At 49.3% G+C, this 23,697-nt stretch overlaps 1 protein-coding gene across 6 annotated transcripts in view; it reads left to right on the top strand.

Moving 5' to 3' along the window:
- The first annotated feature begins 1,368 nt into the window (after positions 1-1,368).
- LOC125621552 (butyrophilin subfamily 1 member A1) overlaps positions 1,369-23,697 on the top strand; it is a 49,296-nt gene continuing 26,967 nt past the window's right edge. Inside the window, exons 1-5 of one of the 6 annotated variants that reach the window (XM_075119827.1) lie at positions 1,369-1,784; positions 3,491-3,747; positions 5,565-5,681; positions 7,624-7,971; positions 13,604-13,885. In XM_075119827.1, the coding sequence (XP_074975928.1) occupies positions 5,576-5,681; positions 7,624-7,971; positions 13,604-13,885 (736 nt within the window). In that variant the 5' untranslated portion in view covers positions 1,369-1,784; positions 3,491-3,747; positions 5,565-5,575. Of the gene's footprint in view, positions 1,785-3,139; positions 3,230-3,416; positions 3,748-5,564; positions 5,682-7,623; positions 7,972-13,603; positions 13,886-23,697 lie in introns of those variants that run through there. The other 5 variants (XM_075119825.1, XM_075119828.1, XM_075119826.1 and 2 more) reach the window with 5 other exon arrangements.

Here is a 23,697-nt window from a genome sequence, read left to right as displayed (position 1 = left end):
AGCTAAGCAGAAAGCAGGGGCCGAAGCTGAGCTGGGGAGCAGAGCTTGGCCAGAAAAGCAGCCCAGGAAGCAGGTCAGAGCTGGGAGCAGAGTCACCGAGACACAGCCCAGGGAGAGCAGATCCTGTGCTGGGAGCAGGGCTGCGGACCCAAAGCCAGAGGGGCCAGAGAAGCAGCTCAGGGGGCTGGAGGCAGAGCGAGCTAGAACAGTGGAGCTGGGGGCTGGAGCTGGAGCGGGCTGGAGCCGGGTGCAGTGAGCAACTGGGGCCAGCCAAGGGGGGAACCTGGGCAAAGGGCCCAGCGCAGAAAGACACCCCCAGCCAAGGGTCCTTGCAGGCCAGACTGGAAGGGGGATCTTAACCTGTCGGGGGGCTGACTCTGGGTAGAAGAGTCCCACCACCCAAAGCCCAGAGGTGTGTGGCCACCACCAGAGCAAGTGTCCAACCCGCAGCATCCCTGCAGCACAGCCAAGGCCTGAGAAGGTGGCCTGGGACCTACAGGAAACAGACTGTGAACTGTCCTGATGTTCCAGACACACTGTTTGTGATGTTCCCTGCCACAGAGTGGGGTGATGTGTTTTCCTTTAACCTTTCCCATTTTTCCTTATTCTTTTTTAAAGTAATTGCTAATTAAATAACCTGTATTTGCTTTAAATTGTATGTAATGATCACTGGGTCAAGGAAGTGCCCAGTGCAGAGAGAGTACCCCGAAGTGAAAACACCCTAGCCCCTGCCCTAGGTGACCACAGCAGGGTTGGGGGTCGAGCCCCCCAGGAATCCTGGGCCCAGCCTTATTGGGGTTACGAGGACTCTGCCAGACAGGAGAGCGGAAGGGGAGTCCTCAAGGGCAGGGAGGCCTCTGGGTAAAGGAAGTGGGAGGGAGGACTCAGATCCTTTCGCTAGCCCACTTCACCGGGGTAGTGCAGAAGCCAGGAAAGTTCCCCACAATAGAAGGACCATTCCCCCGCTTAAGCAGCACAGATGCTCCCAGCCACCAACACTGCCTGCAACCCCCCCACACCCCATCTCCCCAGCCACTTCCCCAGCAGCCTTAGTCACAGCAGCACTCCCTGAGACCAACGTGACGTGTGAAATGGGAGGTTTTCCAGGATCGGGCCCTCATCAGCTCCCATATATTATTGCTCCATATTTCATACAGGGGAAGCCGGGAGCCAGGAAGGGGGTGGGGGGTGAGACTTCAGCACTGGAGCCCAGGTGGGGAAAGGGCTGCGATCCAGGAAAAAAAACCTTTTGTAGTGATAATCGAGGTGGACCATTTCTAGCAGTTGACAAGAACGTGTGAGGAACAGTGTTTGTGTGTGTGTGTGGGGGGGGGGGGGAAATAAACCTGGGGAAATAGTTTTACTTTGTGTAATGACCCATGCACTCCCAGTCTTTATTCAAGCCTAATGTAATGGTGTCCAGTTTGCAAATTAATTCTAATTCAGCAGTCTCTCGTTGGAGTCTGCTTTTGAAATTTTTTTGTTGAAGAATTGCGACTTTTAGGTCTGAGATCGAGTGACCAGAGAGATTGAAGTGTTCTCTGACTGCTTTTTGAATGTTACAATTCTTGACGTCTGATTTGTGTCCATTTATTCTTTTGCGTAGAGACTGTCCGGTTTGGCCAATGTACATGGCAGAGGGGCATTGCTGGCACATGATAACTAACACAGCTACTATTCTGAAATTATTAGAGAGCTCTCCTAAGAGGTGTGGGAGACCCCAGTGCAAGTCCTTTCTCTCCCTCACACAGGGGGGCAGTGAACCTGGGTCTCTTCATATTGAGGTGAGTGCTCTAACTATTGGGAAGGCACATCCTCCTCTGGCCAGACTTTGTCTGAGACTGGATCTGATGGTTGGCCTCTGAGCAGACCTGCTGGATCAGACCCTGCAGGCGAGCTAAGCGGAGGAGCACCTAGCTTCCCCAGGTTCAGGGTTCGTGCTAGGGACTGGGCAGGAGATAGTGTGTGGGAGCCTTGTGGGAGACAACAGTGCACATAACTAGAGGCAGAAACAGGCACCGAGGGGACTGCTACTGCAAACACTGAGGATCCATCCTCCAAGTGAGTTTCGGTTTTTTTGCTACTGGTAGCAGATTCCGATGGGAAGCAGTTCCTGACACACCGGCCAGCGTCAGCTGCCCGGATTGGGGGTTGCAGGGGGTGCCGGTGGCTGGGAGCATCTGCGCTGAGCAGCAAGGACACGGCCCCAGATCTGGGCTCTGCTCCCCCCCCCCCCCCGCTCCTGTTCCCTGTTTGGGAAGGGGCGGGGCTGGGGGGAGGGGAACTCCTGTGATTTAGGAGAATCCAGCCCCTTGGCCCCACGCCCAGGGACTCCCCCTCCTCCTCCCCGGGCTGCTGGTGACAGCGTAACAGTGACGGACCCGCCGCCTCCAGCCCTGAGCCCCCCGCAGCTTTCACCGACCCTCAGACTTGGCCATGGCGCTCCCGCGGGGGGGACACACGCCGGGGGCTGGAACCAGCCCCTGGGGCAGCCCCGGGCTCTGCCGACACCAGCCCCTGAGCGGGAGCCTGCAGCGGAGGGGAGAGACCCGGGGAAAGGGCTGGGGCCGGGCAGGAAAGTGACTTTGCACCAAGGGCCCCTCCTCGCCCCAGCTCTGCTCCGGGGGGGGGGGGGGGTGCTGCGAGTCCCAGAGCTGCTGCTGCCCTCCCTGACCCCCCCGCCCCGGCTCTGCCCCCCTGAGCGCCTGCAGGAGCCGAGCCAGCTACAGCCGGGAAGTTCCTGAGTCACCCCCCCTCTGCCCCTCCCCATTGATCCGCTCCTGGTTCCCACCCCAGTCCCACTTAGTCACTCCGGATTTCAGCTCCCCTCCCCCCGCAGCATCCTCCCCCCGCCTTCCTCATTCTGCCTCCACTCAGGACGGGGGGGGGTATGCTTTTTCGACAGGGCTGTGGGGACGGGGCTGGGCGGGGGAATTACAGAGAACCCAGCGATCCCTGGGGGGCAGGAACAGCAACGGGGGGGCATTGACACCCCGACACTGGCTCCCAACCCGGGGAGCTCTGAGCCCTGGGGTGGGGCTGTTTTTTTCAGAGGAATTTGCTCCGCCCCAACCAGCCCGGGACACACAGACCGGGACTTCAACTTTCCCTACTTTGGTACTTTCAAGTTTGAGGCCAGGGGCAGGGGTGGGCACGAAGGGGGCTTGGCCCTGTCGATGGCGGGTCGGGTCTCAAACCCTCTGGCTTCAGGACCCCGTGTGCAGCCTCGGTAAGTGACATGGGGACCAGGGCCGGATTTACGGGCACGTAACCTGGGCAACTCCCTGGGGTGCCAGGCTGGGGGGCGCCGGGCTCGGGGGCTGTTTTTGTTGTTAGCGATAAAAGGAAAAATCGAAGGTTTGAAGTAAAATGTTTCAGGTTTTCCTTATGTGGCTCATTTGTTACTAACCTCCTAGAACGTTCTAGAGCTTTGTAGAATTTTGTGGAACCTTCCCGACTTTCTGATTCAAAGCTTCTCTCCGGGATTCAGCCGGGAGGGAAGCTCCGGGCCCTGGATCCCCAGCTGCACGGCTCTGTCTGAGATTTCCGGACACACAGCACTGAGGTCCCTTCAGATGGGCCGTTAGCACCGATGGGCCTCACTGAAGGGATTCTCAGGGAGAAACCGGCACCTCCTGACTCTGAATGTCAACCTGGCTGTGGGAATGTCCCTGCAAATTCAGAGATTTCTCTGCATCTGAACACAGACTGGGACGCTGGCACAGAGCTGGGCTTCCTTTGTGACAGGTGTGTGTGTGTGTTTCTCTCCCCCCTCCTCCCCTTTGTTATTGTCACTGAACTGAAGTTCCAGAGGGAGGGGGTGAAAGACAAGAAGAGAAAACCCTTGGTCCAGATTCAGTGAATCCCTCCCAGCCCCACCCCAGTCTGCAGGGCCATTGCCCCGAGGGAGGGCAGATGCTGTTACCGCTGCTGCCCATATTACAGGTGTCTGCCAGGGCAGGGGGTGCTTCACCTCCCCCCAGAGCTCTGTCAGTGGGAGCCACACGGGGAGGCCGCGAGTCTGTGCCCTGGAGCCCTGGTCAGGCTCCCTTCCTGGCCAGTGCTGGCTGCTCTGTGGGTAACACGGTGGCCGTCCCAGTCTAGGGGAAGTTACAGGCACAGCCTGGTTCCTGGGAGGACTTGACACCACTGCACACCCTGGCAGGGGCTGCCCAGCTGCTTGAAGCGTGAGCCATGAGTGACACTAACATTTATCTAAAGCTCTCTCTGTCTCTAAGGGAACGTCTACACTGCAGCTGGGACTGAGCTTCCCAATGTGGGTAGATAGACACGTCCTAGCTGTGCTCAAGTTCATACGCTAAAACTAGCAGTGTAGCCGGGGCAGCACGGGCTAGCCACCCGGGTACGTACCCCAGGAGTCCAGGTAGGTTTGTTCTCAGGCAGGAAGCCCGAACTGCCGCCTGGGGTGGGCTACCCCGTTACTCCGCTATTTTTAGCGTCCTAGCTCAAGGAGAGCTAGCATGTCTGTCTACGAGCACGGGGAAGCTCACTCCCAGCTGCAGTGTAGACGTACCTTGAGAGTGATTTAAATGGTGCAGATCCCAGGGGTCACAGAGATGTGGTGACCCTGATCAGAATTCCTTTGACATTTGCACCAATGCTGGAGGCAATGAAGGTGGGTCACTGACACATAAAATCACTTGGGTCAGCGACTGATCTGCTCATAGGGAGATCCCCAGAAACCTCTCACCTAGGAGAGGTGTGGCTGGGAGATGGGGCCACTTTCCCCCACAGCGATCAGTGGCCATTCATACCCTACTCAAAGGCTTTGCCTGAACTGGCTTGTTTTCCCTAATATGGCCCATTCTATGGTAGCATCTAAATGCCCCAGCCAAGATGGGGCCCCATTGTGCTGAGAGCTGGACACACCAATAGTGAGAGACCTGCCCTGCCCAGGTGTAAAGGACCAGGGCTTAGGCAGTCTTGCCTAGAGGTCACAGCTGGGCTGAGGTCTCCCCACCTGGGATGGGAGTCATTGAGCCAGAGTTAGAGGAATCACAAGGCCAGGGTCTGTAAACAAGAGACCGGGTCAGAGTCAGATACCAGAGGTAGTACCAGGTTAGAATCAAGAGGCAGGATTCAGGGTCAGAGATTAGGAGACAAGGCAAAGTCCAGCACAGTAACACACAAAGATTTGGGTAGTTGTCCAGACATCTTCCTGGGGCAAGCCCTGGAGTTAAGTAGGGGCACCTGGCCAATCAGAGGCCTGCAGGGTACTGTCACTCTGGGGCTCGTGGGCGGTACTTCCTGCGGAGCCTATTTTCCACACTGCTCCCCAGGTCCTTACACAGTCTAAATAGAGCAGAGAGCTCCGCAGGTCTCAGCCGTGGTATGGACTGGCTTCTGGCAGGTCTGGGTTTTAATCACAGCAACATCTAACCCTCCTCAGAGCCAGGGCAGACGAGGACTGTGGGGGAAATCCCTTCCCTTCTGATGTACGTTAGGCAACAGTGAGGCTTGTTACCTCCTCCCCACTGCCCCATGGCACTGTCACTGCATCACACTCACTCACCGTCTGGTTTGTTATTTCTCCCGTTCCCCAGACCAAGCTACGATGACGGGGAAGGTTCCCTCGTTCTCCCCCAGCTCCACAGTGAGCTCCTATCTGTCCGGCTACGTTGCTCTCTGCCTCGCTCTACAGGTTCACCGGCTGGCATCAGGTAGGAGCTCCGGCCTCCTCGCTGGGTTTGCTGCTGTTGCTATTGCTGGTCATCACCGTCCGTCTCGCATTACTGCCTTGTCTTGTAAACAGCGTCTGTTCAACACGCCTGGTGTGTCTTTGCTCTTTACACAACAACCAGCAACCTGGAGAAACCACAGGGCACAGCTGGGTCCCCTGACCATGGTTAAGATCTATACACCAGCTTGTCAGGCCTTGACCCTACATCCACCCTACTGCTCTGGCTGGTTTCTGGCAGCTTCTAGAATACAGATCACAGGAGCACCACGACAGGGCTCACAAACTATTTAAAGGGACACTACCCATTCCTGTACACTGCACTGGCAGTCTGTATAAGTCACAGATCAGACTCTTCGGCCACAAACAAATCATGAATCCCTGTCTCTTCAGCTATGAAGTAACAACCCTCAAATCATTCATGCTGCTCTAGGCACATCTGATCAGGGCTCAGAGCTAAATCTCCTGTCACAAGGAGGGATGTGAAATTTGCCAGCTTCTTCATTCTGTTCCCTCAGGGATAATAGTGACCCACTCCAGCCCTGGGGCTGCCTCCACAGCAACTTGGGCATTTTGGTTCTCTCTTGCTGTGGTTTCCATCCTGCTAATTTAACCTGCTCTCTCTGTCTCTCCTGATGCTGAGTCTCTTCACCAAGACCCCCCTGCAATTCCATAATGGCTGCTTCTCTGCTTCCTGCACTTTTCTATTTGCCTCCTTCTCCCTCTCCATTATCTGGCCTCTGACTTTGCCTGCGTAGTGATGATCTATTTTCATATCTTTTTGTCTTGTATGCGCCTCACCATCCCTGCAGCAGTTGGGGAAGGCCCCATGACGGAGTGGCACAAAAAGTCCTTTGTGTATCAGAGAATCAAGCCCCCAATATCCATTGTGCCCGGGGTGCCCGTGAGAAGTTTTGAGCCCTATTCAGAGATAATAGGGACAATGTATAACACTGACATGTGTACTCTGTGTGACAGGTATTGCAACCACAAGTGGTATTTTGGGGTTTATTTAATTAATTTTATGAAGGTTCTTTTTGTATCCCCTGTATAAATGGCACCTGTACATGTTATATGTACCTCTGTGGGCTCAGGATTGTAATCTATTCCATTGGGGAGGGTTACCCCATCTCCTCCAGGAGCTACAACCCATGGGGGTAATTACTGCTGGGACAGGTAACAGCTGCAGAGAAGTGCCACCCCTAAGGAGAATTGCACAAACTAGTTCAGACCAGGTCCCAGAAGCCAAAGAGAACAAAGATATTTGGTGAAAACCCCTTGATTTAAACAGACCAGAGGCCTGGGATCTTGGGCTACAAACTGACAGGATCTGTTACTCAAGAGGAAAAACCCTTAGAGAAGGTTTGAAGGACTTTGGAACCTATCAGAGAGTCCCATGTGCCGGATGAGAATCCTTCGGTATAAATGTAACATGTTCAGACCTCTTATTGGTTTATGGTAAGTTTTCTCTGTCAGGCTTTTGTCCTTCAAAGTTCTCTGCTTTGGAAGAGCTGTTTGGTTGCTGGTAACTGCTGGCACACGCTGTTCATAGCCCTGGGAGTGAAAGCAAAGCGCAGATGCTGGTCTTTGGTCAGGCCTGCTGGGAAAACCACAGTGAATCACAGGGAGCTGCAAGCCTTGAAACCCCAGTGAGCGGGATGTGGGTCCCTGCCCAGGGAGAGGTGATGGCTGGAGGCCTGAGACCTAAGGGGACATTCCTTGAGCAGACCATAGAGGGAGTCAGAGGTACAGTTACCCAAAGCTTGTGACTCTCTGCACTCAGAGACATGTCTAGGGCACTGCATGGGTATGGGGTGTTTGCTTCTAATGCAGGGTGTTCTCTTACTGTGAGTTTTACTGCTGAATTAAAGCCACCCCCAGCCCCTTACCGATTTAATTTCCATTTTTCATTGTACATTTCACAGCACAGTTCACAGTGACTGGACCTGACCACCCAGTCATTGCCTCCCTAGGTGGGGAGGCCGTCCTGCCCTGCCACCTCTCCCCTAGGATGAGCGCTGAGAACATGGAGGTGAGGTGGTTCCAATCCAAATACTCTGCAGTTGTGCACCTGTATAAGGATGGACAGGATCAGTATGAAGAGCAGATGGCAGAATATCAACAAAGAACTGAGTTCTTGAAAGACGACATCACCAGTGGGAGTGTTTCCCTGAGAATACGCAACATCCAACCCTCTGACGAGGGACCGTACAAGTGTCGTTTTCAGTCCAGTGTCACTTATGAAGAAGCTGTATTAGAATTACAGGTGGCAGGTCAGTAACTTGTTCTAATGCTTTGATGCCTTCAGCAGGGTAATGAGTGGAGTCAGAGGGTTCATTGTCAGAGGACACATGATTTTTCTCATTATGGTGGGGTAATAGCTCTGCTCTGGTTACAGCTGGTTCTAGTTCACTGTTTACCAGCTGTTTTTTCCATAGGCCTCTAAAATCCACACGCTTACTCAGACTGTCTTGAAATTGTTGTGACACACTGCAGTCTGGGGTGGGGTTAGCGGGCTAAATCTGAGGTCATTAGAGCAAGTGGTTAATGAGATGCACAAACATCAATAAAAAGTCAGGCGAGATTAAGTTGTGATGATTACATTTTTGAGCACACCTGGGAACAAACGATGGCTGATCCTCCCCAAACTGATGTTACCAGCTGGGATTGATTTTGGCTCATGTCTGGCACCCACAGGGTAAGAGTAGTTGATGCACTGGGTCCTGTAGCCCAGGGCCTGGTATAAGAGTGGGAGAGTTGAGGAATTAGCCCCCCACCCCAGGACAGGTAAAGGCAGGAGGCCTGACCCCTGAAGGTGCTGCCAGAGAGACCAGCCAGGGGACAGGTGTAGCTAGTTCTGTGACCATGACAGGAGGTTTAGGTCGGGTGCAGCAAACACCAGACTGCTGACAATCCCCATGGCAAGAAGACACCTCTGTGCCCTTCTACTGACACAGCCTACAGACCTCAGCACTGAAATGAGACATACGTGATTCCCCTCCTCCTATCGCAGTGACAGCTGTGACAGCCTGTTCGAATGAATCCCTCCACCAGTCACTACAGCTACTCTGAACGCAGCGAAGGCCGTGGAAGTGCAGGCAGATAGATGCTGGAATCTAAATCCAAGAAACACAACACAAGCAATGGTACCTTCTCATAGCCCTCCCTCATGGGGATTGCAGCAAAGGAGGTTTAGGTTGGACATTAGGAAAAACTTCCTAACTGTCAGCGTGGTTAAGCACTGGAATGAATTGCCTAGGGAAGTCGTGGAGCCTCCATCATTGGAGATTTTTAAGAGCAGATTAGACAAACTCCTGCCAGGGATGGTCTAGATAATACTTAGTCCTGCCATGAGTGCAGGGGACTGGATTAGATGACCTCTCAAGGTCCCTTCTGGTCCGATGATTCTATGTCTGTGTATTATGGTACCATCCTGCCTGAACCATTCCTAGCATCTATTGCCAGCCCCACGAGGCAGAATTAAGGTTGCATGGCAGGGGTGCTGTGCGCCATTATTTTTTATCTCTTGGGTTTCAGACATTTAAGTTTAGCTGCTCTCTGCATTTTGGGAAGGCACAAGGCACTGCTGGGCATCCTTACTTCTTCTTCAAGTGCTGTTCCTGTGGGTGCTCCACTCCAGGTGACGGTGCATCCCGGCACCATTGATCGGAGATCTTCGGTAGCAGTGCCTGGTTGGGACACACGCGCTCGGCTGCTGTCTCGCGGCGTTGTTAGGGTCTGCCTGAGCGCACGCGTCCCACACCCCCCTCAGTTCCTTCTCAACCGTCCTCAGCTGAAGATGGTATTTGGGGCAGTGCTCAACCTCTTCCCTGGTCTCTGAAGGAAATAAGTAGAAAGAAATAGAATTAGTTAGACAAAAATATCCCAGTTCTCTCCCTTCCTTTAGAATAGTTCGTTGGTTTCAAAAAAAGACAGACAAACTTTTTTTTCCTCACGTTTGTCTCCTGTTGAGACTCTCTCCCCGGCCATCATACTTCAATGATGCCGGGGTCCCCAGGCTTTAAGAAATATGATTCCTGTAAGGAATCTATGCTGTGGTCTGATGGACACTCATGGTGTGTGAAGTGCCTCGGTGAGACACACGTTCCTGCCAAGTGAATTCATTGTGTCATAACAGGGACTTGCAGCTAAAAATGCTCCTGATGGAGAAATCTCTGCAGCCGCCTATGGAGACGGGCAGAAGTAAACCCTCTCCCTCACACTCCCCTGCGAGGTAGGAACCGATTGGGAACGTGGCTTCACCCTCTCAAGCGAAGAGGCAGGAAACCCCAATGTCTCCGCACAGAGACTTTCAAAAGGGTAAAGGGTCTCCTGCGAGATCTTTACCGTCGGTGCTGACAGCGCCAAAAGGAGGCGATTCCGACTGCCCCAGCACCTCAGCTGCGGCTCACAGGGGCGCAAAAGCAGGGACCCGCCTTCCCACAGTGGGAAGCTCTCCTTGGCACCGGTCCCATTGGCACTGAAGATAGACCCGGTACCGACAAGAACTTTGGCACCAAGCCTGCCCATCACCCCCGCAGCAGACGCGGACCCCGGTCAGGGTGCCTATAAATGGCCCATGGCGCATGCGAATGCAAAACAAAAGTCAATGTGGGCTTCCGCTCACACTTTGCGCTCCGCAGGACCACAGCCCATGGAGCAGCAGCAATTCTTGCACCAAGATGACGTCTGCATGGCCCCTGAGGGAGCGCACCTAGGGGAACACACAACACAGGGCCACTGGTCCCTATCAGAGACGCATCTACACATACATTTTCTCGAGCTCAGAGCAGTCAGATACGCCTGCCTTCACTTTTCCCCATCGTAAGGAACAAGTCCATTCGGATCCTCACGGACAATATAGCATGTATGTTCTACATCAACAGGCTGGGGGGAGCACGATCACACTCCCTATGCACAGAAGCCAACCACCCACAGGGACAGCACTCGAAGAAGAAGAGAAGGTTACTCACCTTGCAGTAACTGAGGTTCTTTGAGATGTGTGTCCCTGTGGATGCTCCACTACCCACCCTCCTCCCCTCTACTTTGGAGTACTAATCAGACAACTCTACGGTAGAGAAGGGGGTGCGGGATGTGCACGCTCAGGCAGACCCTAATGAAGCCACAAGACAGCAGCTGAGCACGTGCGTCCCGACCAGGCACTGCTACTGAAGATCTCCGATCAACGGCGCCGGGTGGAGTGGAGCACCCACAGGGACACACATTTCGAAGAACCTCGGTTACTGCAAGGTGAGTAACCTTCTCTTCTGCATTAGCAAGTATATTGTGGGTATTAATATGTAACTATAGAGCCCTCATGGCTGAGATGGAGTCTGCTCTTCAGAGCGGCTCTGGCCAAGAACAGGCTCACACTGGAGCACACCGGGGTAACTCCCTTCCAACCTAGAGGCACCTGTTCCAAACTGCTGCGGTGTAAACGCACACACACCAGAATAGTACAATGAACATAGGAAAGGTAAATACATATTTACAGAGCAATGAAGGTAGAAAAACAACAGGGGAGAATACAGGGGGAGCAGTAAAACGGTTAGATGCAACACGAGGCCCCACAGGCCCAGTGGTACCACAATATTACAGGGTAGATGACAAGCACTGTGTCTACACTCAGAGTTCACGAGTCCTGGGCAGAGTTCCAGTCCGGTGGTGAGTCTTCAGTGCTCCTGGTTGTGTTTAGCGCCAGTGAACTTTCCCCAACAAACCTCTCCGGTGCCCTCTTCTGCCACTCTCTGCAAACCCCACAGAGCAACAACCTCCCTACTTAACTGACTACAGCCTCCCTCTTCTTTCCTAATGCAAAGTCATAAGCCCCAGACAGCTCTGGGTGACAGGGATACTGGGTCCACCAGTTGGTCCTTCTCAGGTGATTCCTCCCTGGCATGGTGCTTTTCCTGGCTCCCTCCTGGGATGTCCCCGGTCAGCTGCTCTGTCCCTCATGGGCTTTGGGCTGGTTCTCAGCTGCTGTCATTTGTGAGGGTCACTCCCTGTAGCCCTCTTGTTGGGAGATAGAGACATACATTCTACTTAAAACCCTTCCAGCCACTCACTCCCATCTACAGCACAATAACTGTCCGCTGTGGGTAACCTGAGCTGCCAAGACTGGGTATTACACAGAGTTCACTTTATAACCACAACACGGTCATTCCCTTCTGTACCGTACATGTAACCTACCAAACTTTGGTTACACAAGTACCCACTATAATTCCATATTACTGCAGGAAGAGTGAGCGGGTTCAGTCTGGTTTGACAGCGGAACTCTCATCCGTGATAACAACACATGAGATAAATATGCACATTTGGACAGTCGTGGACGCCCATAACCTGAATTGCTCCCGTTTGGAATAAAGACACCACAGTGTAGTAAAGCTGCTCAAACTAAAACAATCATTAGGTTCAAAAGGGGACAATCTGAGGGTTAACTGAGACTCCTTATAAATCTAAACACAATCTTATCATTACATCAGCACAGCAAATACTTTGCAAACAACAACAACAAAATTAATATCAAACGTACAGATTTCTTCAGTACCAAATGGTTCACAGGCCCCAAACCCTGTGCATTTAAAACATACACTACTGATTTGGCGTTAATGTCCCCACACTGCTCTGAGCTGAACCAGTTCTTGGAAATTGGCTGGTACCCTTCTTCTTGTGGTTATCTTCTTGCTGCAGTTAGTAAAATCAGGCCTATGATTATCGGCCTTCAGGCCAAAGATCTTCACCTCCCCTGTGGTGTGGCTGTCACCCTCTGGGTATGGCTGAACTAAAAGAAGAGTTTGCCACCTTTGTTCCTTATATTGGGAGTGGAATTGGCCCCCACCTTTGGAGATGCCCTACTGAGCATGCTGCAAAGGTTCATGAACTTTTTCCTTTGTTTACCTGCAAGTCCCCATCTAGCTGGAGTCAGTGGACTGTTTAGAAGGAACAGCAACAGAAGCACAGGGGTGTGTGCGTGCGGGGGTTGTTACATATAATTTTCACCTTAGGCCTTTTAACATCAGTTTTTGTCTGTGACTCTTGGGCATTTCCCATGAGTCTGTCAGACCAAAGCCTTGTGAGTCCTACTCCTGCTGGGAGAGATTTCTGTAGTCTGTGCTCTCCTGGTCAAGAATTGTTTCCCTCTCTAAGATGGTCTGTGTGAAATTTCCAGATACCCTAAGGTATCTGCACACAAACGGATCCCATAATAAGGAAATCCATTTGAATTCACACCTCTGGTTAAGGTACAAGACTCTTGTTTCAGATTAAGATAATTTTATTTCAGTTTAGCTCATCGGTAATAAAAAACCCCAAGTGTGATCTGCTGTGGGAGGTGTTACCTTAACCCTGCAACTCCTTGTTATCTAGTGTTTGTGTTTCTGTTTTGCTGAGTGTATTTCCTGGCTTTCACAGGTACCAATTTTTGCTACCCACTTCTGCATTCTGGAAAGGTACAAGGCACTGCCAAGCAACCTGAACTCCCCTATAACAAAGTTTTTTATTAGTGAATTAATTTGAGGCTTGTCTACACATAGATGTGCACTGGTTTTGATGAACTCGTCCAAACCTGTGTGTGAACACTTACATGGGTTTGGAAATGGCTTACATTGATTTAGCTTGAGTCAATTCCTGCCTGCTTTAAGAGTGTCCACATAGGGATTTGCATTTGATTAACTAAATCAGTTTAACTAAACTGGAGCAAGTTTGTCCATAGAAAAGCCCTGACATTAACATTAACTCTACTGTATATCAAACAGGAATCTGGCCAGATTAACTGACCAGCTGCACTTGTGGACTCACATTTGATTATTAGTTTAATAGGAAATGGCTTTTGATAACAGTGTAAAAACTTTTGGCTCATTACTGGGCACTGTAGGATTATCACAAGTTCATTTATTTCTTCTGTAGATTTGGGCTCTGCTCCTGCCATCTCTGTGGAGGGACATCAGGACAGAGGGATCCGGGTTGTGTGTCGATCATCCGGATGGTACCCAGAGCCCAAGGCTCAGTGGAGAGATCTCCAGGGGCAGCTCTTACCATCGGCCTCTGAAAACATATCCCAAGAGGCCGATGGCCTGTTTCAAATAGAGATTGCCATTGTTCTAAGAGAAGAGTCCAACCAGAAAGTGTCCTGCTGTGTCAGGAACCCCCGTCTCGACCAGGAGAGAGAGTCAGCGATTTACGTAACAGGTCAGTGCCTCCCTCCCCCCCCAGCCGCACATGGATAGACTGAGATGCTGCAGACGTGGGCGGAGAGTATTTATCATTGTGTCTCCGGTTCATTGGCCTGGACCTTCAAGGTACTGAACCCGTCTTGAAAAGTCCTGAGCAACCTCCATTCTCTTTGGATGTATCTACCCTGCAGTTAGACACCTGCTCATGGCCTGTGGCTAAGGGCCTCAGGATAAGGGGCTGTTAAATTCTGGTGTAGACATTCGGGCTTGGGCTGCAGTCCAGACTCCAGACCCGTGTGAGGTGGGAGGGTCCCAGAGCTCGGGCTTCAGCCTGAGCCCAAATATCTACACTGCAATTAAACAGCCCCTTAGCCTGAGCCCCATGAGCCTGAGTCAATGGCACGGGCCAGTTGCGGGTGCTAATTATAGGGTAGATGTACCCTTTGACTCCAGTAGGAGCTGAGGTTGTTTAACACCTTGCAGGCTGGGATGTCATTGGCCAGATTTTCATAACAGCTCAGTACCCAGCAATCATCATTTTTCTCACTGGGGGTGGGGGAGGAAATTCTCCTTTTTTTCTTGTGGTATAGTGGGGACTGTGTTGGAATTGCAAGCTATCGCTTTAAGAGTGGGGGGTTTCCAGGTCCTGTTTGCAGGCTAGAGGGCTCTGTAGGAAAGTGTGTGAGCAGAATCAGGGCCTGTCTACAGGAACAGTTAGTTTGTGGCAAGCGGGGGTGTAAATCTGTCTCACACTGGCCTGCTGGGCACTGTCTGTCTGTGTGGACCCTGCTACGTGCACTAACAATTCTGTAGTGCGCTTTGATCTGCCCCGCTTTGAAACCGGAACAGAGCAACGTGCACCAGGAAACTTTAAGTGCATGGCAGCAGCGTCCACACGGCTAGTTAGTGGGCAGCAGGCTAGTGTGAGGTGGATTTACCTGTCCGCACACAGGTTTGCACTAGTTCACAAACTGTTCCTATGAATGAGCCAACATAAAGCAAGGTGGGGTGAGTTGTTCCCAGGGCGTTAGGGAGCAGCCCCCCCTCTGGTTTAGGTTCTTGTGTGTTAAGGTTCTGGATTCTAAGACAAAGTCACGTTACGCTGCAACCTTCCAGCAGGAGTATTTATGTTTGTGTCTAACTTCTCTGTGTGCTGTGACCATTACAGTTCTCAGTGAGGGTGGGGGAGGGAATTCTCCTTTGTTCTCAGTGAGAGTTGCTGGGTGCTGAGCATTTATGAAAATCTGGCTAATGAAGTCATTTTTCCTGAATAGCACAAGAGCCCTGATTATGATCCGAGCACTAGGTGACATCTGAAAATACCACATCAGTGTGAGAGCTGCACTACGGGCCCTGTCCTGCAGTTCAGACTGTGACAAAACTCCCATTGGCTTAAATAAGCGTTTTGCCGGCGTCAGAACTTGAGGATCAGGTTGTAACTTGTATTTAACTGCACAAAAGGCAGTAAACACAGAGCTCCATGGCTAGCATAATTCTGATCTCCCCTGTGAATATACATTATAGTTTTTCAATTCAGTTACACAATGGGCCTGATCCTGCCTTCCTGCATAACCAAGTCAGTGGGAGCATTGGGAATTCCAGCAACAAAGGATCAGGCCCAAAATATTCAGAAACAAAATCGTACATAAGAACAGCTTATAATTTAGAAAAAAAGGTTTATATTTTGTGTATTATTATCGATCAAATAACTGTTAATACAGAATTAATATTTCATCACTGTAATAATAAGAATATTGTATTTGTAAAGTACTAATAATATGAGATTTCAAAGTGCTGCACTGCTTAATAACCTCTCGGTATGCTTGGAATGACATGATCGTTATAGAATCATAGAATTGTAGGACTGGAAGGGACCTCGAGAGGTCATCTAGTCCAGTCCCCCGCACTCATGGCAGGATTAAGTATTCTCTAGACCATCCCTGACAGGTGGTCGTCTAACCTGCTCTTAAAAATGTCCAATGATGGAGATTCCACAACCTCCCTAGGCAATTTGTTCCAGTGCTTATCCACCCTGACAGTTAGGACCTTTTTCCCAATGTCGAACCTAAACCGCCCTTGCTGCAATTTAAGCCCATTGCTTCTTGTCCTATCCTCACAGGTTAAGAAGAAGAATTTTTCTTCCTCCTCCTTGTAACAACCTTTTATGTCCTTGAAAACTGTTATCATGTCCTCTCTCAGTCTTCTCTTCTCCAGACTAAATAAACCCAGTTTTTTCAATCTTCCCTCATGGGTCATGTCTTCTAGAGTTTTAGTCATTTTTGTTGCTCTTCTCTGGACTTTCTCCAATTTGTCCACATACTTCCTGAAATGTGGCACCCAGAACTGGACACAATACTCCAGCTGAGGCCGTATCAGCACAGAGTAGAACGGAAGAATTACTGCTCATGTCTTGCTTACAATACTCCTGCTAATACATCCCAGAAGAATGTTCACTTTTTTTGCAACAGTTTTACACTGTTGACTCATACAGTAACTCCTCACTTAAAGTCGTCTTGGTTAACGTTGTTTTGTTGTTACGTTGCTGATCAGTTAGGGAACACGCCCGTTTAAAGTTGCGCGATGTCTCTTGTAACGTTGTTTGGCAGCCACCTGCTTTGTCCACTGCTTGCAGGAAGAGCAGCCCGTTGCAGCTAGCTGGTGGGGGCTTGGAACCAGAGTGGACCAGCAGCCCCATTAAGTTCCCTGTGCAGCAGCCACCCAGCAGGCTATCAGTTCCCAGGCAGTTCAGCTGCCCCTCCCCCAACTGCCCTGTGCTGCTCCTGCCCTCGGCCTTGGAGCTGCTCCTGGGAGCCTCCCGCTTGCTGTGCAAAGGTGGGGGGAAGAGGGGGTGCTAATGTCAGGGTGTCCCCCTCCCCCTGCTCCTGCCCCTCTGGTTCTGTACCTCATCTCCACAGAGTGACAGGGCTCAGGACGGAGGGAACTTGCTGGCAGCAGCTATTGCCTCAATTTGCTAAACTACTTAAAAAGGCAATGTACTTAGAGTGGGGTCATCGTACTTAAAGGGGCAAATGCGCATCTCTCTCTCACACATGGTGTGTGTCCCTGTCTCTGTCTGCCATGCTGTCTCTCCTCCCTCCATTCGTGCTGCCTTGTAGAGTGTGAGGCTACATTAACAGCAATGTGTTAACCCTTGAGGGCTCAGCCGAGTGCTAGTTCATCATTTAGCAGTAAGGCATTCCCTGGGAAATATCCCTTCCTCCTCCACCCTCTAACTTCACCACCTCAACCAAGCTTCACAATCATCATTGCTGTGTACAGTATTAAATTGTTTGTTTAAAACTTATACTGTGTGTATGTGTGTGTATATATATATATATATAGTCTTTTGTCTGGTGAAAAAAATGTCCCTGCAACCTAACCCCCCCCCCCCACACTTACATTAATTCTTATGGGGAAATTGGATTTACTTAACATCGTTTTGCTTAAAGTAACATTTTTCAGGAACATAACTGGAACATTAAGCGAGGAGTTATTGTATTTAGCTTGTGATCCACTATGATCCCTTTCTGCAGTACTCCTTCCTAGGCAGTCATTTGTCATTTTCTATGTGTGCAACTGACTGTTCCTTCCTAAATGGAGTACTTTGCATTTGTTCTTATTGAATTTCATCCTATTTACTTCAGACCATTTCTCCAGCTTGCCCAGATCATTTTGAATTTTAATTTTATCCTGCAAAGTACTTGCAACCCCTCCCAGCTTGGTATCATCCGCAAACTTTATAAGTGTACTCTCTATGACATCATCTAAATCATCAATGAAGATATTGAACAGAACCAGACCCAAAACTGATCCCTGTGGGACCCCACTTGATATGCCCTCCCAGCTTGACTGTGAACCACTAACTACTCTTTGGGAATGTTTTTCCAACCAGTTATACACCCACCTTATAGTAGCTCCATCTAGGTTGTATTTCCCTCTTTTGTTTATGAGAAGGTCATACCAGACAGTATCAAAAGCCTTACTGAAGTCAAGATGTACCACATCTACCGCTTCCCCCCATCCACAAGGCTTGTTTCCCTGTCAAAGAAGGTTATTAGGACAATTTGTTCTTGACAAATCCATGGTTGACTGTTGCTTATCACCTTATTATCATCTAGGTGTTTGCAAATTGATTGCTTAATTATTTGCTCCATTATCTTTCTGGGTACTGAAGTTAAGCTGATTGATCTGTAATTCCCCGGGTTGTCCTTATTTCCCTATTTATAGACTGGCACTATATTTGCCCTTTTCCATTCCTCTAGAATCTCTCCCATCTTCCATGACTTTTCAAAGATAATCACTAATGTCTCAGATATCTCCTCAGTCAGCTCCTTGAGTATTCTAGGACTTATTTCATCAGGCCCTGGTGACTTGAAGACATCTAACTTGTCTAAGTAATTTTTAACTTTTTCTTTCCCTAGCCCCTGATCCTACCTCATTTTCACTGGAATTCACTGTGTTAGATGGCCAATCACTACTAACCTTTTTGGTGAAAGCCGAAACAAAAAAGTAATTTAGCACTTCTGCCATTTCCACATTTTCTGCTATTGTTTTTTCCTGCTCATTGAGTAACGGGCCTACCCTGTCCTTGGTCTTCCTCTTGCTTCTAATGTATTTGTAGAATGTTTTCTTGTTACCCTTTATGTCTCTAGCTAGCTTAATCTCATTTTGTTCCTTGTCCTTTCTAAATTTGTCCCTACATACTTGTGTTATTTGTTTATATTCATCATTTGTAATTTGAAATTACAAATTTTTAATTCAGAGCATACACATGGAGAGTTAGAAACAAAATATAAATACTCTTCCTGAAAGGTTGCAATGAAACACTGCTTTATTTCTAAGACTCCAAAACTCTAACACACCACAGCCAAATACAGAGAGAGACAAAGCAGGCTGCTCCCTAAGGCAGAGAGGCAGAACTGAACCCACCGTGGTGTAGGCTGGTTCTTTGCAGATGGACTGCAGAGGCTCCAGATTGTACACTCCCTGCAGAGCCCTTTAGTCTGCAAGCAACACCAGGAATCACCTCAGGATTTAAAGTGACTCTTGTAATTTGTACCCGGCTTTCAATACACCACTAATTACTTAACAAGGACCCTCTAGTCAGCCATTGCTCCAGGGCCCAAGCAACAGAAATCTGGAGAAATTTGTACTCTGAATTTCCAGGCTTACATTTTGTTTTTATTAAAGTCCTTCATTAGCATATTTTGGGCCAGGTTCTCTCATGTGGCTGAGCCGCACTGAGCATAGGTGAGTCAGAAGTGTCAGGAAGCTGGTCACAATGCTCTGATTCTGAGGGCCAGTCAGCACTGGCTGCAGCCTTGGGATCAGTTAGAGCAGCCTAGGGACTGCTTGAAGTTATGTCAGTGGGGTTTAGCCTTATCTATAGTTATGGGTTCCTTTAACCAACAACCCACCCCAAGGTGACAGTTTAACCTAATTTAATCTGCGAGAGTTCAGCCCCCAAGATCGACTACAGTAGAGAGGTTATCAATAGAAGGGCGACCCCATGGTATACAACAGAGATTACATAGTACTCTCTCTACACTAATTACTTTGATTAGCCAGCCAAACAATACACACGCTGCAGTCTGGCAAAGTAGAGAGAGACCAATATAGAATGCACAGTATTTGCACTACTCACACCAGGCCTTGTGGAAAAACCCAAAGTGTTACTCCTCATCTTCACCATCCTCCTCACCTTCGTCACCACCATCACCAGTGGCCATCACCCTGGCATCTCCCCCCATCAGGGCACACAGGCTGGGGTACAGCTTTTGTAATGTGTTATGCTGATGCCCACTGGGGTTCAAACATATTTATGAAGGTTTTAACCCCTATTCCTTATTTCAACTTCCAGACCTCACTCCTTTTGGGGTGCTCCATTTCTCATAGGTGAACTCATTAGTTCCCCTTATACTCATTAACATTTCCATCACCGTATCAACATAGTAACAGGCAGAAGTCTTTCACCCTAGCTACCAACGGTCATCTTGTGGTGTCTACAGATCTCTCATAGACATTATAATCCCAGATCAGCACTTCTTTTCAAAACATCAGCATATCACAAACAGCCACAAACTCAGCAGGTACATTATTAATATACTTATGCTAACGTACGCTAAGTCCTGAGGCCTAATTTGGCTAAGTCAGATATTTTACAGGCCTGAGGCCAGTAGGCCTGTGATACAACATTGATTAATATTTATTAGGGTTGTCAAGCGATTAAAAAAATTAATCGCGATTAATCGTGCAATTAATCGCGCTGTTAAACAATAATAGAATATCATTTATTTAAATACTTTTGGATGTTTTCTACATTTTCAAATATTTTTATTTCAGTTACAACACAGAATACAAAGTGTACAGTGCTCACTTGATATTTATTTTTTATTACAAATATTTTCACTGTAAAAACAAAAGAAATAGTATTTTTCAATTCACCTAATACAAGTACAGTAGTGCAATCTCTTTATCATGAAAGTTGAACTTACAAATGTAGAATTATGTACAAAAAAAACTGCATTCAAAAATAAAACAATGTAAAACTTTAGAGTCTACAAGTCCACTCAATCCTACTTCTTGTCCACTCAGACACACAAGTTTGTTTACATTTGCAGGAAATAATGCTGCCCGCTTCTTGTTTACAATGTCACCTGAAAGTGAAAACAGGCATAGAAGAACATAAATTGTTGGGCAAAAGCCAACATGGTTTCTGTAAAGAGAGATCATGTCTTACTAATCTCTTAGAGTTCTTTGAAGGGGTCAACAAACATGTGGACAAGGGGGATCCAGTGGACATAGTGTACTTAGATTTCCAGGAAGCCTTTGACCAGGTCCCTCACCAAAGGCTCTTACATAAATTAAATTGTCATGGGATAAGAGGGAAGAGCCTTTCATGGATTGAGAACTGGTTAAAAGACAGGGAATAAAGGGAAGGAATAAATGGTAAATTTTCAGAATGGAGAGGGGTGACTGATGGTGTTCCCCAAGGGTCAGTCCTAGGACTAATCCTATTCAATTTATACATAAATGATCTGGAGAAAGGGGTAAACAGTGAGGTGGCAAAGTTTGCAGATGATACTAAACTGCTCAAGATAGTAAAGACCAAAGCAGACTGTGAAGAACTTCAAAAAGATCTCAAAAAACTAAGTGATTGGGCAACAAAATGGCAAATGAAAGTTAATGTGGATAAATGTAAAGTAATGCACGTTGGAAAAAATAACCCCAACTATACACACAATAATGATGGGGGCTAATTTAGCTACAACTAATCAGGAAAAAGATCTTGGAGTCACCGTGGATAGTTCTCTGAAGACATCCATGCAGTGTGCAGGGGTAAGCAAAAAAGCAAACAGGATGTTAGGAATCATTAAAAAAGGGATAGAGAATAAGATGGAGAATATCTTATTGCCCTTATATAAATCCATGGTACGCCCACATCTTGAATACTGAGTACAGATGTGGTCTCCTCATCTCAAAAAAGATATACTGGCATTAAAAAAGGTTCAGAGAAGGGCAACTAAAATGATTAGGGGTTTGGAACGGGTCCCATATGAGGAGAGATTAAAGAGGCTAGGACTTTTTAGCTTGGAAAACAGGAGACTAAGGGTATGTCTACACTACGGAATAAGGTCGAATTTATAGAAGTCGGTTTTTTAGAAATCGGTTTTATAAATTCGAGTGTGTGTGTCCCCACAGAAAATGCTCTAAGTGCATTAAGTGCATTAACTCGGCGGAGCGCTTCCACAGTACCGAGGCAAGCGTCAACTTCCGGAGCGTTGCACTGTGGGTAGCTATCCCACAGTTCCCGCAGTCTCCGCTGCCCATTGGAATTCTGGGTTGAGATCCCAATGCCTGATGGGGCTAAAACATTGTCGCGGGTGGTTCTGGGTACATATCGTCAGCCCCCCGTTCCCTCCCTCCCCCCGTGAAAGCAAGGGCAGACAATCATTTCGCGCCTTTTTTCCTGAGTTACCTGTGCAGACGCCATACCATGGCAAGCATGGAGCCCGCTCAGGCTATGTCTCACCCTATGTCTCCTGGGTGCTGGCAGACGCGGTACGGCATTGCTACACAGTAGCAGCAACCCCTTGCCTTGTGGCAGCAGACGGTACAGTACGACTGGTAGCCGTCATCGTCATGTCTGAGGTGCTCCTGGTCGCCTCTGTGAGGTCGATCAGGAACGCCTGGGCAGACATGGGCACAGGGACTAAATTTGGAGTGACTTGACCAGGTCATTCTCTTTAGTCCTGCAGTCAGTCCTATTGAACCGTCTTATGGTGAGCGGGCAGGCGATACGGACTGCTAGCAGTCGTACTGTACCATCTTCTGCCGAGCAGCCATGAGATGTGGATGGCATGCAGTCCTTCTGCACCGTCTGCTGCCAGCCAAAGATGTAAAAGATAGATGGAGTGGGTCAAAACAAGAAATAGACCAGATTTGTTTTGTACTCATTTGCTTCCCCCCCTCCCCTGTCTAGGGGACTCATTCTTCTAGATCACACTGCAGTCACTTACAGAGAAGGTGCAGCGAGGTAAATCTAGCCATGTATCAATCAGAGGCCAGGCTAACCTTCTTGCTCCAATAAGGACAATAACTTAGGTGCACCATTTCTTATTGGAACCCTCCGTGAAGTCCTGCCTGAAATACTCCTTGATGTAAAGCCACCCCCTTTGTTGATTTTAGCTCCCTGAAGCCAACCCTGTAAGCGCCCCTCCCAGCGTCAGAGCAATGGCAAACAATCGGGCATCTGAGAGTGCTGTCCAGAGCAGTCACAATGGAGCACTCTGATGGGGCTAAAACATTGTCGCGGGTGGTTCTGGGTACGTGTCGTCAGGCCCCCGTTCCCTCCCTCCCTCCGTGAAAGCAAGGGCAGACAATCATTTCGCGCCTTTTTTCCTGAGTTACCTGTGCAGACGCCATACCACAGCAAGCATGGAGCCCGCTCAGGTAACCGTCACCCTATGTCTCCTGGGTGCTGGCAGACGCGGTACGGCTTTGCTGCACAGTAGCAGCAACCCCTTGCCTTCTGGCAGCAGACGGTGCAATACGATTGGTAGTCGTCCTCATCGTGTCCGAGGTGCTCCTGGCCGCGTCGGCTGGGAGCGCCTGGGCAGACATGGGCGCAGGGACTAAATTTGGAGTGACTTGACCAGGTCATTCTCTTTAGTCCTGCAGTCAATCCTATTGAACCGTCTTATGGTGAGCGGGCAGGCGATACGGACTGCTAGCAGTCGTACTGTACCATCTTCTGCCGAGCAGCCATGAGATGTGGATGGCATGCAGTCCTTCTGCACCGTCTGCTGCCAGCCAAAGATGTAAAAGATAGATGGAGTGGGTCAAAACAAGAAATAGACCAGATTTGTTTTGTACTCATTTGCCTCCTCCCCTGTCTAGGGGACTCATTCCTCTAGGTCACACTGCAGTCACTCACAGAGAAGGTGCAGCGAGGTAAATCTAGCCATGTATCAATCAGAGGCCAGGCTAACCTCCTTGTTCCAATAACAACGATAACTTAGGTGCACCATTTCTTATTGGAACCCTCCGTGCAGTCCTGCCTGAAATACTCCTTGATGTACAGGCACACCCTTTGTTGATTTTAGCTCCCTGAAGCCAACCCTGTAAGCCGTGTCGTCAGTCGCCCCTCCCTCCGTCAGAGCAACGGCAGACAATCGTTCCGCGCCTTTTTTCTGTGCGGACGCCATACCACGGCAAGCATGGAGCCCGCTCAGCTCACTTTGGCAATTAGGAGCACATTAACCACCACACGCATTATCCAGCAGTATATGCAGCACCAGAACATGGCAACGCGATACCGGGCGAGGA

The sequence above is a fragment of the Caretta caretta genome, chromosome 14 (genome assembly GCF_965140235.1).
Source record: "Caretta caretta isolate rCarCar2 chromosome 14, rCarCar1.hap1, whole genome shotgun sequence".
In the NCBI taxonomy this organism is placed as follows: domain Eukaryota; kingdom Metazoa; phylum Chordata; order Testudines; family Cheloniidae; genus Caretta; species Caretta caretta.
This window is presented reverse-complemented; position numbering and strand designations above follow the sequence as displayed.